Below are 14,818 nucleotides of genomic sequence, written 5' to 3'. Positions count from 1 at the left end.
ATGGCGTCAGTAAAAAGAAATAGAAATTGTTGTTGTTTGATTTGACGTTTCTCAAAAATAATAATTTTGCGAATGTTTTCGGGTGTGAAAGAAATAATTATAAAGTTTTTAGAATTTTTGCAATGGATTTATTCAATGTGAGTTGAAAAAATTGTAATTTATTAAATCTATTTAAATCACTAAACTACTTTTTTGTTTATTTAAGACTGAATTATCTGATTCAAGCAGTGAAGAGGACTTTCTATTTACATCCTCTTCTTCATCGGACTCATCTTCTGAATCCGACGAAGAACGTCCACCAAAGAAACCAAGAGTTCAGAACTTTTTGGAGTTAATTGAAAGATATACTGATTTGCAATTTAAACAACATTTTCGTCTTATTCGACCAGTAGCACAAACTTTAATTGGTAGGAAGAAAAGAAACATTTGCATTACACTTTTCCTTCTAGAAATAAAATATTTTTTTCTCTCAGATAAATACCATACTTTTAAGCTTAAGGACGTTCACGGTGGTCGAATGGAAATAGCTGCGAACCTTGAAATATACATTGTGCTTTGGTATTTAGCAAATACGGAAACATATCGTCAAATTTCCGATAGATTTGATATCACCAAGAGCAGTGTTTTCAGAGTTTTGCACAGAGTCATCGAATGGATTGTGCTGGAGAGCCACAACTACATCAAGTGGCCGACTGTGTCTGAAATGAAAATAAGTCAAATTAAATTTTCCATGATGAGAGGCTTCCCTAATGTTATAGGTGGGTATACAGATACCATTTGTTCTGAATAATTCTTTTCTAATTTTTCTAAGCCAGGTGCCATTGACGGAACACATATACAGATAAGCAAACCCTTGAATGACAGTGAAGCGTACTACAATAGAAAAAAATACTTCAGCATTTTAATGCAAGCAATTGTTGATTCTAACAAAAAGTTCATTGATGTGCATTGCGGTGAACCAGGAGCAATGCACGATGCTCGTCTCTTCCGTCGGTCACATTTCTATAGAAAGATTTGTGAGCAGCCTGATTTAATCATACCAGGAGGTGTTATACTGGGAGATTCTGCTTACCCGGACAAACCCTATTTAATTACTCCCTTCAAAGACTTCGGCAATCTTACCAGACAACAAAATAAATTTAACTATTTACATTCATCAACTCGAATGGTTGTCGAGAATGCATTTGGGCTACTTAAAACTCGCTTCCGGAGGCTAAAATTTTTCGAGGGTCCAAACATTGGATTCATTGTAAACTGCGTGGTAGCCACATGTGTACTGCACAATATTTGTATTGACGCAAATGACTTAGAAGAGTGGGTGGATCTTGAAAGCAACGATGATGACAGTGGAGGAGGAACTGACATGATCAACCCTGAAAATGGTTCTGCTCATAGGGAACAAATGTTTTCTTTGTTGCTCGAACGGCATTTACTTGATTAGCTAGTGCTTTGTGTAGGGTGATCAGCCTCTTGCTAGCTTTATGTGTATACCTTTGTATATAAAAACTGTGTATCTATGTATAAAAGAATTAAAAGATAAATAAAAGATATTAAAACGTATAAACGTATAACAAAAATATTTTAATTCAAACAAAAACAAATAACAAATTTAACAAACAAAAAAACCTTAATTCTAAAACAAAAAAAGAATGTACTTGAAAAAGAAAAACAATCAAAAGAGGAATACAATAAAGAAAGGAACAAAAACTATTTTTGGGAAAGAAAATTCAGTCTTCATCATAGATTTGATTTCGCTTTTTGTAAACCTCTATTTGCTCCTTGTGCCTTTTAGCCCGATTTGCTTCTTTTTCAATCAAATATTTTTCCATAAATGTTCTTTTCTTTCGCTTTTCTTCTATTTTTTCTTTGTAGTATTCTTGCTTTATTTCAAGCAATGATTTTTTTTTTGGGTGGGATTGGGAAGTCGGTTTTATGGCTTTTTGTGGCAATTTTTTTTGTTGGGGTGGCGTTGGCGTTGGTTCAATGGAAACCTCCACTATTTCCTCCGACAATGATATGGTTGTTGAGGTAATAGGCTGGGGTTGTTTGCAAGTTCCAACCATCACCGAATGGGGAGAGTTTAAAAGGGGATTGTCGTGAAAAATGGAATCCATTTCCTCCATAAACACAAATTTTGTTGCACTGGTTCCGGTGCCTCTGTCCTTGGCAGACTTATAAGCCCTATAGAGCGTTGCCCACTTCCATTGCACCTGCTCTGATGTTGTTGTTGATTCCTGAATAATAAAGATTATACTCTGATCGGCTACGTAACTTAAAATAAAATTATTACCAGCACACCCATTGCCTCTAGGTCAGTAAGGACACTCTCCCAAAAATGTTTTTTATTTCTTGATTTATTGTACTCCTCCCTGCGCTGCTCGTAAACGGAAATAAGAGCCTTTCCCTCATTATACGACCAATTTTTTACGATTTTTGCCTAAAAGATATTAATTTTGGTAAAAGTTTAAGGAATTTTAGAATTATATTACCATTTTTATTTAAATTTGAAATTAAATCGAAACTGACATTCAAAAGCCAACAACCGGAATGACGTATAATTTTGGAGGTTAGATTTTACTTTTTGAAAAATTAAAGCGTTCCATTCAAGGTCTACTGCGAAGTACTAAAAAGTAGTTTAAAAATCCCAAAGGAACGCACCTTATATTGTGACACTATATAAGCACTTCCCAACATCATTATAGTGTTACACTAAACAGAAGTCCAGCGAAGCTTTCCCAACTAACATTTCAGCTTCGGTTAAGGTATTACAAAAGCTACATTTCAGCTTCTTTTAAACTTTAGTAAGGTTGTTGGGCATGGAAAAAGGAGAACGTTATACAAGTTTGACCCTCTATAAGGATTTTAAACGAAGCTTTATCGAAGCTCTACCGAAGCTTTGAGATTTGACAGATAGCTTCGGAACAGCTTGTATAGCTCTTTAATACATGTCTTATCGAAATTTAAAAAAACAACTACAAAAACAAAAAAGAATTCTTTTTTAACTGGTTTTTATTTGATTTTAAATCATGAATTTTATCTTTTGACCTGAAATTATGTATATTATTCCATTAGTTTTTAGTATGTCTATTGATAATAATTTTAAAAGTATATAATTTTTTACCACACCTAGGAATCGAACTTCGTACCTACTTGGTGGCAGTCCGCCACTCAACCCACTCGGCCATCCTAGTATATTCATTAATGAATTAAAAAACTTAACCAGTTCAAATAGCAGAAATGTCAAAAAAATGTCTGAGCTAAATTATTCAATGTCAAAACCAAAAAGTGTACGAGCTAGATTATTCAATATCAAAACCAAAAATCAAATACTAACTTGGTAATTTCTGTAAAGCTTCTATAAATTCATTAAGCAGGCTTTTCCGAAAACAATCTTTTTTCGTTTAAGTTTCTTTAACAGTATTTAAACAACTTATTAGAAGTTGTTAAACAAGTTCGAACTTCTATAAGCAATTAAATTCTGAAGCAAGCTCAATACAAGCTGTATAAAAAGAAGTACCTGCAAGATCTCAATTTATAGAAGCTGTTGTGCTAGTTGGGTTATACAATGCTTATAGAGAATTTTTCATCGCACCTATAATCCCACTATAAGATACCCCTAAGAAATTTCTTAGGAGTATAAATATCAGCGTTTACTGATAATTTTTTACCGTGGTTAGTATACCAGTTTTATAGGTGCGAATAGCCCTTTGGGCTCGAAATGTTAGTTGGGTTGTTTGTCACTTTTTTTTAGGTTTTCTTTGAAATTTAGTAATTTTTATTTTATGCACAGTATTAAAACATAGTACATACTTTTGGTGAAGTGAACATGAACACATCTCCACTAACTTGTGAACATTAGACATTCATCGCTGGTAAGCACCATAAACAAACTTTACCAAGCCTGGAAACTGAGCGGTCTAATGACGTTTGCCTACAAGCTGCGAGTTGTGGTGAATGTCCTGCATCTATCGTTGTGTTCGTGTTCGATGTGTGGTGAATGTCGTGAATCTATAAATGTGTGCGTGTTAACGTCATTTACCAACGTGGTGGCTTTCACATATATTCACAGACAACACTGTGCACATAAAAGGTTTTGGGAGGTAAGACATACGAAATTTTCAAATCTTGGTATAGTTTGTCGATGGTACGCACTTCAAGTTTACTTATCCCATGATTGTGTGAGTATCAAAATCAACAAATTTCTTTTTTTTTCAATTTTCAAATTCATTATTGTTATACAATGTTTCCACCTACGCTAAATCCGAGATTTAGTTAAGTATATAAAGAATAAAGGCTTAACTACATACACCACTTTTTGAAAAAGTACAAAAGCGAAAATATTTTTTTTCTTTCTAGCGCAATTGTTTTGTGAAAAAGAGTATACAAATTTTTTATTAGATCAAAAAATAAGCTTTCTGCATTATTTGTTTTAATTTTTCAGGCCGAAATACTATAAATACTATACTATACTACCCTAAGCCCGAGATTTAAGCCTAGTACGCTGCTGATGCGAAACGAAAAATTTTGAAGTCTCCAAAGCCAAGAGCGGACAACGTTAACCAAAAAATACCATCGCGTATTATAGAAAAGTAAAAATAATAAAAGTACAAATCAAAAAATTCAAGAAAAAACATCAAAAAATAAGTTTAAAAGCAAAAACAAAACAAATTAAATTTCGTTCAAGATTTCGTTAACGAAATTTTGTATGGAAAATTTCGTTTTGCATCAGCAGCGTACTAGGCTTAATACGCCGAAAAAAAGTTAATTTATCGAAATAAGGCTGAACCACGTTTGTACAACTGGCCCCTAACACTTCCAACTGAAAGTGTGGAAGGGTGGAAGATGCTGTTACACAATAAAAAAAAACAGTGTTGATCAACAAAATGTGGATACAACCTTAAAATAAAATTGGAGACTTTTAATTTTTAATCTTCAGTTCTGAATGCACTCATTATTTTAATCCTGTTTTTCATTCCCGAACGTGCCCACTGTCAATTTTTTTTCTTCTGTCAACTGTCAACCAAAAAATATAAAGAATTTCATAACCAAAATTTACTGCATTTGATTTTTTTCGTTTTCCATAACCATTTTTTGAAAAGTATTTTTTCAAAAAATGTTTGCGCTAAAAAGAAGCACCATTCGGTGTCATTATTTAAGCCGATCACTTGAAACAAATCAATTTTTATCCGCACAACCTCAAACAAAATCAAATTCCGATGAATACACCGACAAACCTGAATATCCCGAAATCTTGGAACTCAGTCGGGAAGCACGCATGAAACGTGAAAAACAATCATGGCATGAACAAATTAAAGCTGTCCCAACAATCGAAGAGAAATTGATAAAAATTAATATGCCAAGATATTATGGATTCAAGACAATTATGTTGAATTCTGAAGAGAATCCTTATAATTGTCTTCCACTTAATCAACATTATACAAGGACAGTTTTCGAGGGTTATGAAAAGTTACCAAATACAGCGACAAATAAAGATGAAGCTAGTAAAACTCAAATGGAATCATTTGTCAAATCAGTTTCGGCAAATATTCAAGATGCAATTGAGTATTCCAACGAATTCTTCAAGTAGGTTTTTTGATTTTTTCTATTAACTTGGTATTTAGATGAAACTTGTTTCCAGGGAAAGGTATGGTTATGATAGCTCATTGTCTGCCCAACAAAAAGACAAGCTTTTAGGACAGATTATAGTCGAGAATCTTAACAGAACCCTCATCAACTCGTTAAGCGCCGATGCTGCTCATTTGTCTGAAATCGAAATTGATTTAAATCCTAGACATGAAGCATTCTGGTCGGTTGGAGGTGTGAATCCTTCAAAAGACGTTGTTAAAAGTAGAAAGGGTCGTGATTGGCAAAAGGATACTGTTGATATGCCAGTGGATCGGCTGGTCCAGTACACTGGTGAACCTTATCTTGCGATTCGACACAGTCTACCTTTGGCGCCTATCAAGTCGATTGAAGAGAGTACTTCGGAGGAGCTTGCCAAGAAGGTACCTCTTTACAAATTCGATGCCCGGACTTTGGGATATAAGACCGACTATCGACATGCTACAAATATTCCTGGTAAGTAGACCTTTCTCTCAGGGTACACATTAGGGTGGGTAAAAACAAAATCGAAATGAACTTTTTATCTTAATGGGAAGGTACTCCGCTTCGTAATATTCCACTTTTACATCAATCTTCTACTAAAAAAAAATATTTTTTATATATCGACTTTTAAGCAAATTTCTTTACATAGGTAATTCTTGTAGGAATTTGAACGCTCTACAAAAACGGTCGTGTACACTTTTTTCGTTTATCTAACCGTTTAAAATATTTTTGAGGTCCAAGGTTTGAGAAAATCTTTAAAAATTCGCTTTTAAAACGAAAATTTTGAAAAGTAAAAAAATGATTTTATATTTTTTTTAACTTTGACCTCGATTATCTTTCAAATGGTTAGATTAATAAAAAAAAAGTTTCTAAAACCTTTTTTGTGGAGCAATCTGTTCCCTTCAAGAATATGTCTTGTCCTTTTGATTATTATAATTTTTCAATTTGTTACAAAGCTAATAAAAAAAAAACGAATTTTTAAAGATTTTCTCAAACCTTGGAGCTCAAAAATATTTTAAACGGTTAGATAAACGAAAAAAGTGTACACGACCTTAAAAAACTTATGTCGTTTTCCAAAATTCAAAAAGTGTCACTCCTAGCTATATAATCACTCGCAAAAGGAGTGATTTCAAATACCAAAATTGAAAAAGGAGTGAATTTTTGGAGTGAATTTTTCACTCCCAAAATTTTGAAGGAGTGACGGAAAAATTACCAATACTTCTACATTTTTCTTCATGGACTTCTTGTCAAATTCTTGGGTGGTTGTTTTAATTTTTTTTTGTGAAGAAAAATATACTTACAATGGTCGGAAAAAGTATTTTGACAAAATGAACATTTTTCTAACTGATGAGAATAATCTGTAACGGTTAAACATAAAATAAGGAAGTTGACGGTTATTTATTAAGTATATTATGGTGAATCTTACGATGGTCAATGTCAGTCATATAGTTGGTATTATGCTTCGTGGCTGCATTTTTTGTATAAAAAGTATTAATTTTTGAGGGAAAAAAGTATTTTGACAAACTTTCTTTTCCAACGTTGGTAAGGTAAGGCAATGCATTTTACGTGTTTCAAGCACGTATACAACTGACAGACTTGTTAAGGCCCCGATTTGTAAAAAATTGGGCAAAACGGCGGAACTTAACATTGAAATTAGTGCATCTTCTGTTGCAAGTCATAACTTCTGTGTGTCTGTTAAAAAACCTGTGGAGAACTGAATTTATAGCGGGAAACTAAAAATTACCAAATATACAAACACAAAAATATAATTATACTATTCAAAATTTACCACAAATGGACAAAAAATGAAAAAAATGCACTAAAAAAAATTGAAGCATTTTGAAGAATTCACTTTATCGCGGATTGACTCCAAAAAGTCTGAATTTGGAAATGCCATTCTTTCATCAAAAACTTTGTTAGCAAAAGTACCCTTTGCATTGAACATAAAGAAGAAGACAATTTTACCATGTTTATGGGAAGATAATACAGTATTTATCTCATAAAACAAAAATCGAAAAAAATTTAATTCTCAAAGGGACATGTTGTAGTGCATTTTTTTCATTTTTTGTCCATTTGTGGTAAATTTTGAATAAAGTTATTTAAGAAACTTTTATTAATAATCTTAAACACTTAATTATTTGGATTTACTTTTAAAGTTAATGTGAATTAGTTATAGTTCTTAATTTGCATACATCCAAAATTTAAAATTTGTTATTCAAGATTTAATTATCTTGTTTACTTTTACACATAAATAAATGAATATGAATATTTATATAAACTTTTTTCTTCATTAGGTCATTGGCCAGGTAGCTCGAGTGGATTCGGTTTGATCTCCTTCCATCCAAGGGATCACCTTCTCGCAAGGAATCCAAACTATGGTCCTCAAGATTTTGAAGAAGTCCTCCATGCACAAGGCATTCAATCAAGCTTTGGATGGCTTTTGGCTCAAGCAAACTACAATGGATTCAATACCTACAATGACTTGACATATCCCATGACCACGCAAACAGTCATTACAAATGGAAAACAATGGTCCTTCTATCGCTACCAATTGAACACGACACTCATCCACTCGGATCATGTTCACGATAATCCAAAAGTGAACTTTTGTTGGGGGAGCAAGGAAGCCAACTTATTCGCCGAAATTGATTCTACTGGCAAATGTCTAGGATTCAACGATGACGTTGCTAGAAATCTAATTGAATTGTATCTTAATGCTCCAGTTGAACAACAAACCCAATTGCAACCTTATCTTTCGAAGGAAGAACAAAAGATAGCTGACATTGATGATCAAGATAGACGAGAATTCTTGGAACATATTTTCAAACATTTAACATCAAATCGACCACGTCATTTGGAAATTCCAGAAATTTATTTGTGGGAAAGGATCTATAAGATTGACAATAAGACAAGACGAATGGAACCTAAACGGAGATTCTTTGAATTGGATATTAATCCATGGAGAAGGACTTTAGATCAACATGCTAAAGAGTATATTCCAAAGGCGGTGCGTCCAGGTGGACCAAAGAGTAAACCAAGATTTAAGAAAACTTATTATCCATAAGTTGTTTGTTAGGTTTTTTTTAGAAAAATAAATAAAATTTGAAAAGTTCCAGAAGTCGTTTTAGTATTAGAAGATTAAAGATTTGGTTCGAGGCAAACTCACTAGATGGCGCTGACTTAGTTCAATGTAATTGGAATTCGGGCATTTTTTTTTATTCGGGCATTGTTAACTAGTTATTCAAACCTCCCAGATGCAGCATAATATGCAATATTATTGCATATAGATTGGTGATAGAGAACATTTTTCATTTAAGGCAATCCGAAACCAACGACGACGTTAAGGTGTGAACTTAAACATAGTTACACAGCGTCTTATGGGAGTCCTTACACCATAAAAAGGTTGAAGGTGCCGTTTTTCATACAAAAACACTGTCGTCAATGTGTTTTGGTCGTCCTTTGCCTTTGTCGTTAGTTCGGGAGTTCCTTAAATCAAAAGTTATCGCTGTTTTCGATACAGTTGGTCCTAATCTAAATTAGTAGGGAGGGATGTATACATCTTTCAAGAGGTGTTTTTTTTGAGTTCAAGAGCTTTTATTGTTGATTTTATAGAATTCAGTTATTTAAACGGCCAACGGTCTTTTAAAATTTCGTTGAGGTAAAAGTTTGAGGAGTCTAGGATTTTTGGTGATTTGAGCGACACCTGTGGAGAGCTAGATATATTAATGAATTTGTTACCAGTATTATGCGGTTGCTTGTACGAACGTTTTTAGTGGTTCAAGTATTTACTATTATACCGGTTAACATTTTGTTTGCCTACGAATTCTCTGGCAACAGAAACTGTATGGTCTGCAATCTGCATTCTATTTTCTATACATAATGGAATATTATGTTATTGTAGAACACATTTTTCTGTAGATAAAAGAAAATCACTTCCACAACAAAAAATGCCCGCTATTCAAAAATAACGTTAAGATTTCTACTCATTATAAGACTATAACCTCATTTTTTTATTTTTAGTCCTTATTTTTTCTTTCGATTTACTAGGTTCATAATATACACGCTGTCCCACGGTCACCGCCCTAATTGAATACCATGGATTTCTGAGGTCATTTTAAGTCGAAAAAGTTAAGAGTTAATTTTCTCGTCCCGTTTTCCTGTTATGAAGGTTTTATGATTTTTGCTCTCTTTTCCCTTAACTAGCCTTATCTTTGCCAAATTTTGTCCGATTAGTAAGATTTTTTTTATAACCCATCAAGAATTTATTACAATTTTAGTTTGTCCCAAAACTTTGTTCTGTGAACAACCGTTTCTCCACAATTTTGCTTCAAACGCAATTGTTTTCGTTTTTTAGGTTGTTTTTTTTTCACGTCAAAATTGGTATGGAGTAATTTCTAAAAATTGTCCTTTTTACACTTTTTATCAATTAACCATGTAATTCCATCAAATTACACCACTTTTTTTCGTAAGCCCAAGCATATAGCTTTTCTAAGTGATCATACTATGGCAAACCAAAAAAATTACTGATTTTGCATTAGGCATTATCCACACCAGTGAATTTACTTTTTCTAAATTATAAATTAAAAAGGTCACTGTGGTGTATGCGTACTATTTTTTTTGTGAGGTGAATATAAAATAATGCTTCTATAATTTTTAAATTAAGGGTAGGATAGCGAAAATAAAAGTTGGGCTATCCTTTGCTAACCTAGGGCAAACTAACGATTTAATCATAGGAAAAAAAATCATAATTTTTTCGGTTTCTGATAGGTACAAAAAAAAAAGTGGAATAAAGAAAAAAACGAGTTTGAGTTATCCTGAGCTAACGTTTCTCAAACGAACCACAGTGCAAAACCAACAATTTTTACACTGAAAAAAAAAGAAATTATTTTTTTTTTATGATGTTTAAGGTGAAAACACAATTAATTGTGTTATAATTTTAGAACTAAGGGTGGGCTAGCAAAAAATATCTTGGGCTACCCTGGCCTTACCTAGGGCAATCGTACCAGGCAGGTTTGAAAAAAAATTAGCACTTAGGGGGGCTAACTTGACATATGCCATGAGAGGTACAATTATTTTTGCGGATCGGGTCAGAATTCTGGCTTCAAAATTCTGCTATTCAAAATTCTGTTTTTTTTTAAAGAAATTTCTGCTTTTTACCGACTTCCAAAAAGGAGGAGGTATTCAATTCGTCTGTATTTTTTTTTTTTTTTTTTTTGTTTGTTACCGCATAACTTTGGACTGAGTGATAATTCTCATTTCAATTTTGTTCATTTTTAGCCATAGGAACTATTTTAAAAAACATAAAACCCAGTTTTGATCCATGGAAGTCGGTTTTGTTTTTTTGCTAAAAATGATTATTTTCTATTCTGCTTTTCAAAATTCTGCATTTTAAAATTCTGCTTTTCAAAATTCTGCCAGCATTATACTTGAACAAAAAAATTCTGCCAATTCTGTTTTTTTTATAGCATATGCACTGACTAAAGAAAAATACACCTCATCAATGTAATTCAACATGGGTACTTTCCTAAATTTGTTTGTTTAATAATTTCAAATTTATTCATTTATAAAACAAAAATTAATATGCATTCAAAGAATGACAAATTATTTAGGTAAGTAATCAAATAAGCAGATAATTTTTCAAGAAGATGATTTTACAGAATTTTTTTTGCAGAATTTTGAAAAACAGAATTGTAAAAAGCAGAATTTTGAAAGCAGAATTTTGTAAAACAGAATTTTGAAAAGCAGAATTTTGACAAAATAATTTTGACCCCGGCAGAATTTTGACCCCAACCCTTATTTTTTGGTCCAAAAAAATTAATTCCAAAAACCCCTCTGTACAGGACCTACACTGAAAAAAGAACAAATTTAGATTTTTAAGAGGTTGGTAATTTGAAAAAAAAAAAAAAATTTTTAAGGAGTGAGCTTACGAAAAACAGTGATGAAATTGGATGCAATAACCATGGTCAATTGAGAAAGAGTGTAAAAAGGAAAATTTTTACACTGACAAAAAACAAATTTTAATTTTTAAGAGGTTTGTAATTTTTGTCTTAATAAACGAAACTAAACTGCGTACTTTTTTGGACCTCAAATTCATTTTAGGCACTTTTTTTACTAAGGCAAATGTATGTTTTTTTTTGTACTTTCTTGTTTTTGTGATAATTTTTCTCAAGATTGGCTGCAAATGATATGAGTTGGTCATGATGATAATGTTGCGTTGATCCTGGTTAGGGATGGTTAGAGAACTGGTTTAAGAGAGTTCTTTGACGGATGTTCGAAAATGGTTTGGAACCGTTTTGGAAGTCGTTTGGGAATGAGTCAGAAGTGGTTTGCGAGAAGAAAGCTAGGTAAAAATGGTTTTGGAGTGTTTTGAGAGTGGTTCTGGAAGTGATTGAAAATTGTCTTGGAGTAGTTCGGTACAGGTTTGTTATTAATTCACGACTTATTTGGGAGTGTTTATAAGAAAGTGATTGAGGAATTTTTTTGAATTACTTTACTTATACAAAAAAGCAGTAATATAATATGATATCATTAATGAAATAGTGTGTGTTTAAAAAACTTTATACCAAATTTCTTTAACCTTTGCTAATAAAAGCCAATAGGTAGATTCAACCCCAGTCATGAATAATATACCTAAAGATCCTGCTATAATAATGAAGGTACCTATACGTATTATGTTCATTTTACATTAAATTACATGCATAAAAAAACCCAGTTAAATTTACCCTCTTGCCACCTTGTAATTTTTTTGAAACACAAAAAATAAAGCACAGAGTGAAAAACTTTTTTGATAACCTAATTGAAGGATATACTTTTTGTGATGCTCTGTCCTACTTTTATTTGTGTAAACGCCAGTATTTTTGTATATCCAAGTGAGTATAAAGAGATACAAAAAAAAAAAACAAAAAAAATCTTATTTAAAATAACACGTTTCTAATTTATTTCCATTAACACACCGCACAAACAATCCCTGGACCTGACCCTTATTTAATGTAGCATTTTCATTCAACATTTTGTCGATTTCTTTCATAGAGAGCGTTGGTTGGTTTGGCTTGACTTGGCTGCTGTAGTAAATAGGTACGTTGTATGTTACACAAACTTCCATTAGCCCAGTATAAACAACTGGTATAGAAAACTGGAAAGAGCATTCGAAAACGTGCCTAGCAAGTTAAATAATATCAAAATCTACCTACTTTTACTTGCGATATAGGTTCTATAGGGCAAGTTTAGGATTCGGGAAAAAAAGAACTCGAGATAACAAATAGACATGACAATGATAATGGAGAATGCTACAAAAGTGGGTCCCTAAATTCTGTCTCAAAAAGGAAAGTAAATTTTTTTCAAAAACGGTTCTAACGATTTTGATTAAAATCTGTAAGACCTAAACTTTGAGATAGAAAAAATATTTTTTGAATCGTTACTAACGGTACTTCCCATTGAATCAGCCAAGTTCTCTATAGCAACTTTAGCACTACACTCTCTAAATTCCATACCAAAGATGGCAGGAATTTTAAACTTGTTTTATCTGTTGAGCTGGTCAAAACCAAACTCCTTACAAAATTTCAACAACTTACGATGAGTAGTTTCTGAGATATAGAGCTTCGAAAATCAAAAATTTAAGATTTTAAACTCAGGGGGCAAAGAAAAGAAAAAATTGTCAAGAGCACAATCAAAATTTTACTGACAAAAATTTAAAACCAAACTTTAGAACTTAGTACACTTTTACATCTCAGTACTTTTTGTGCCAGTATAATTGCAACAGTAATATTTTTACTGTGATATCTCTTACAAGACTAACCCGATTTCAACAAAAAAATGTATACAAAATCCTTCAAGTAACCGTTATATTAAAATTTAAAAAAAAAAAACAATTTTTTTAAAACAATATTTCAAATTTTTTGAAAACGGGTTAATGATATAATATTTCGAACTTTCGTTTTTAAGTGTAAATTAATTATTTCTTCACAATTGCATACCAACTTTTTTTTTGGAAAATTTTAGAAAATTTTTATAAATAAAAAATTACTTTTTAAAAAATGGCTCTAACGATTTTCAAATTTTTTTTCTAAAAATTGCCCCCATTGAACCGTGTTTTTTGGTATCTCTTACAAGACTAACCTGATTTAAACGAAAATTTTTGTACAAAAGCGTCAAGGTAACCGTAATATTAAAAAAACATTTCTTGATTTTTAAAAAATATTTCCAAATTTTTTTTGAAAAATCAATTCTTTGAAAACGGGTTAATGAAATATTTCGAAATTTCGTTTTTATGTGTAAATTAATTATTTTTTCAAAATTACATACCAACTCGTCTCTAACGATTTTCAATTTTTTTTTTCTAAAAACTCCTGCCATTGAACCGTTTTTTTGGTAATTGAATATCTCTTACAATACTTACCCGATTTTAACGAAAATTTTCATTCCAAAGCGTTCAAGTAACCATAATATTAAAATGTAAGAACATTTTTTAAAATTTTTTAAAAAATATTTCAAAATTTTTTTTTTTGTAAAATCAATTTTTTGAAAATGGGTTAGTGAAATTTTTCGAAATTTCGTTTTTATGTGTAAATTAATTATTTTTTTCAAAATTACATTCCAACTTTTTTTTTTTGAAAAATGTTAGGAACATTTTCTGTGTACAAAATTATTTTTTTTGAAAATGGTCTCTAACGATTTTTAATTTTTTTCTAAAAATTCCTGCCATTGAACCGTTTTTTTGGTTATTGAAAACCTCTTACAATACTTACCCGATTTTAACGAAAATTTTCATCCCAAAGCGTTTAAGTAACCATAATATTAAAATGTAAGAACATTTTTTAAAATTTTTTAAAAAATATTTCCAAATTTCTTTTTTGTAAAATCAATTTTTTTTTTGAAAACGGGTTAGTGAAATTTTTCGGAGTTTCGTTTTTAAGTGTAGGTAAATTAATTATTTCTTCAAAATGGCATACCAATTTTTATACATACAAAATAAAAAATTATTTTTTTTAAAACGGCTCTTACGATTTTCAAATTTATTTTTCTCAAAATTCCTTTTCATATGTACAAGAAATCAGATGGCATATCTTATTTTGTGATCAAAATAATTTAAAACGGTGTTTCGTTAATATATAAAACAGTGTCTTTCTGTCAGAATGTCTGTCGGTCTGTATAAGGAGCTACAGATCTACTTCAAACTTGGGTTTTTGGAGTTAATTTTTCTGGACCAAAAATAACG

The 14,818-nt window shown here is 31.5% G+C and overlaps 2 protein-coding genes across 2 annotated transcripts; both read left to right on the top strand.

The window, feature by feature from the left end:
- Positions 1 to 904: 904 nt before the first annotated feature.
- Positions 905 to 1,441, top strand: LOC129909576 (uncharacterized). The gene has a single exon (XM_055986650.1). It carries the CDS (start codon positions 905 to 907, stop codon positions 1,439 to 1,441), a length of 537 nt encoding a protein of 178 aa, XP_055842625.1.
- Positions 1,442 to 5,040: 3,599 nt separating this feature from the next.
- Positions 5,041 to 8,716, top strand: LOC129911223 (28S ribosomal protein S30, mitochondrial). Its single transcript, XM_055988947.1, has 3 exons — positions 5,041 to 5,583; positions 5,639 to 6,078; positions 7,899 to 8,716. The coding sequence occupies exons 1-3, from the start codon at positions 5,114 to 5,116 to the stop codon at positions 8,666 to 8,668; spliced, it is 1,680 nt and encodes a 559-aa protein (XP_055844922.1). The 5' UTR covers positions 5,041 to 5,113; the 3' UTR covers positions 8,669 to 8,716.
- The last annotated feature ends 6,102 nt before the right edge of the window (positions 8,717 to 14,818 follow it).

This window comes from Episyrphus balteatus, chromosome 2 (assembly GCF_945859705.1).
Source record: "Episyrphus balteatus chromosome 2, idEpiBalt1.1, whole genome shotgun sequence".
NCBI classification, from domain to species: domain Eukaryota; kingdom Metazoa; phylum Arthropoda; class Insecta; order Diptera; family Syrphidae; genus Episyrphus; species Episyrphus balteatus.
This window is presented reverse-complemented; position numbering and strand designations above follow the sequence as displayed.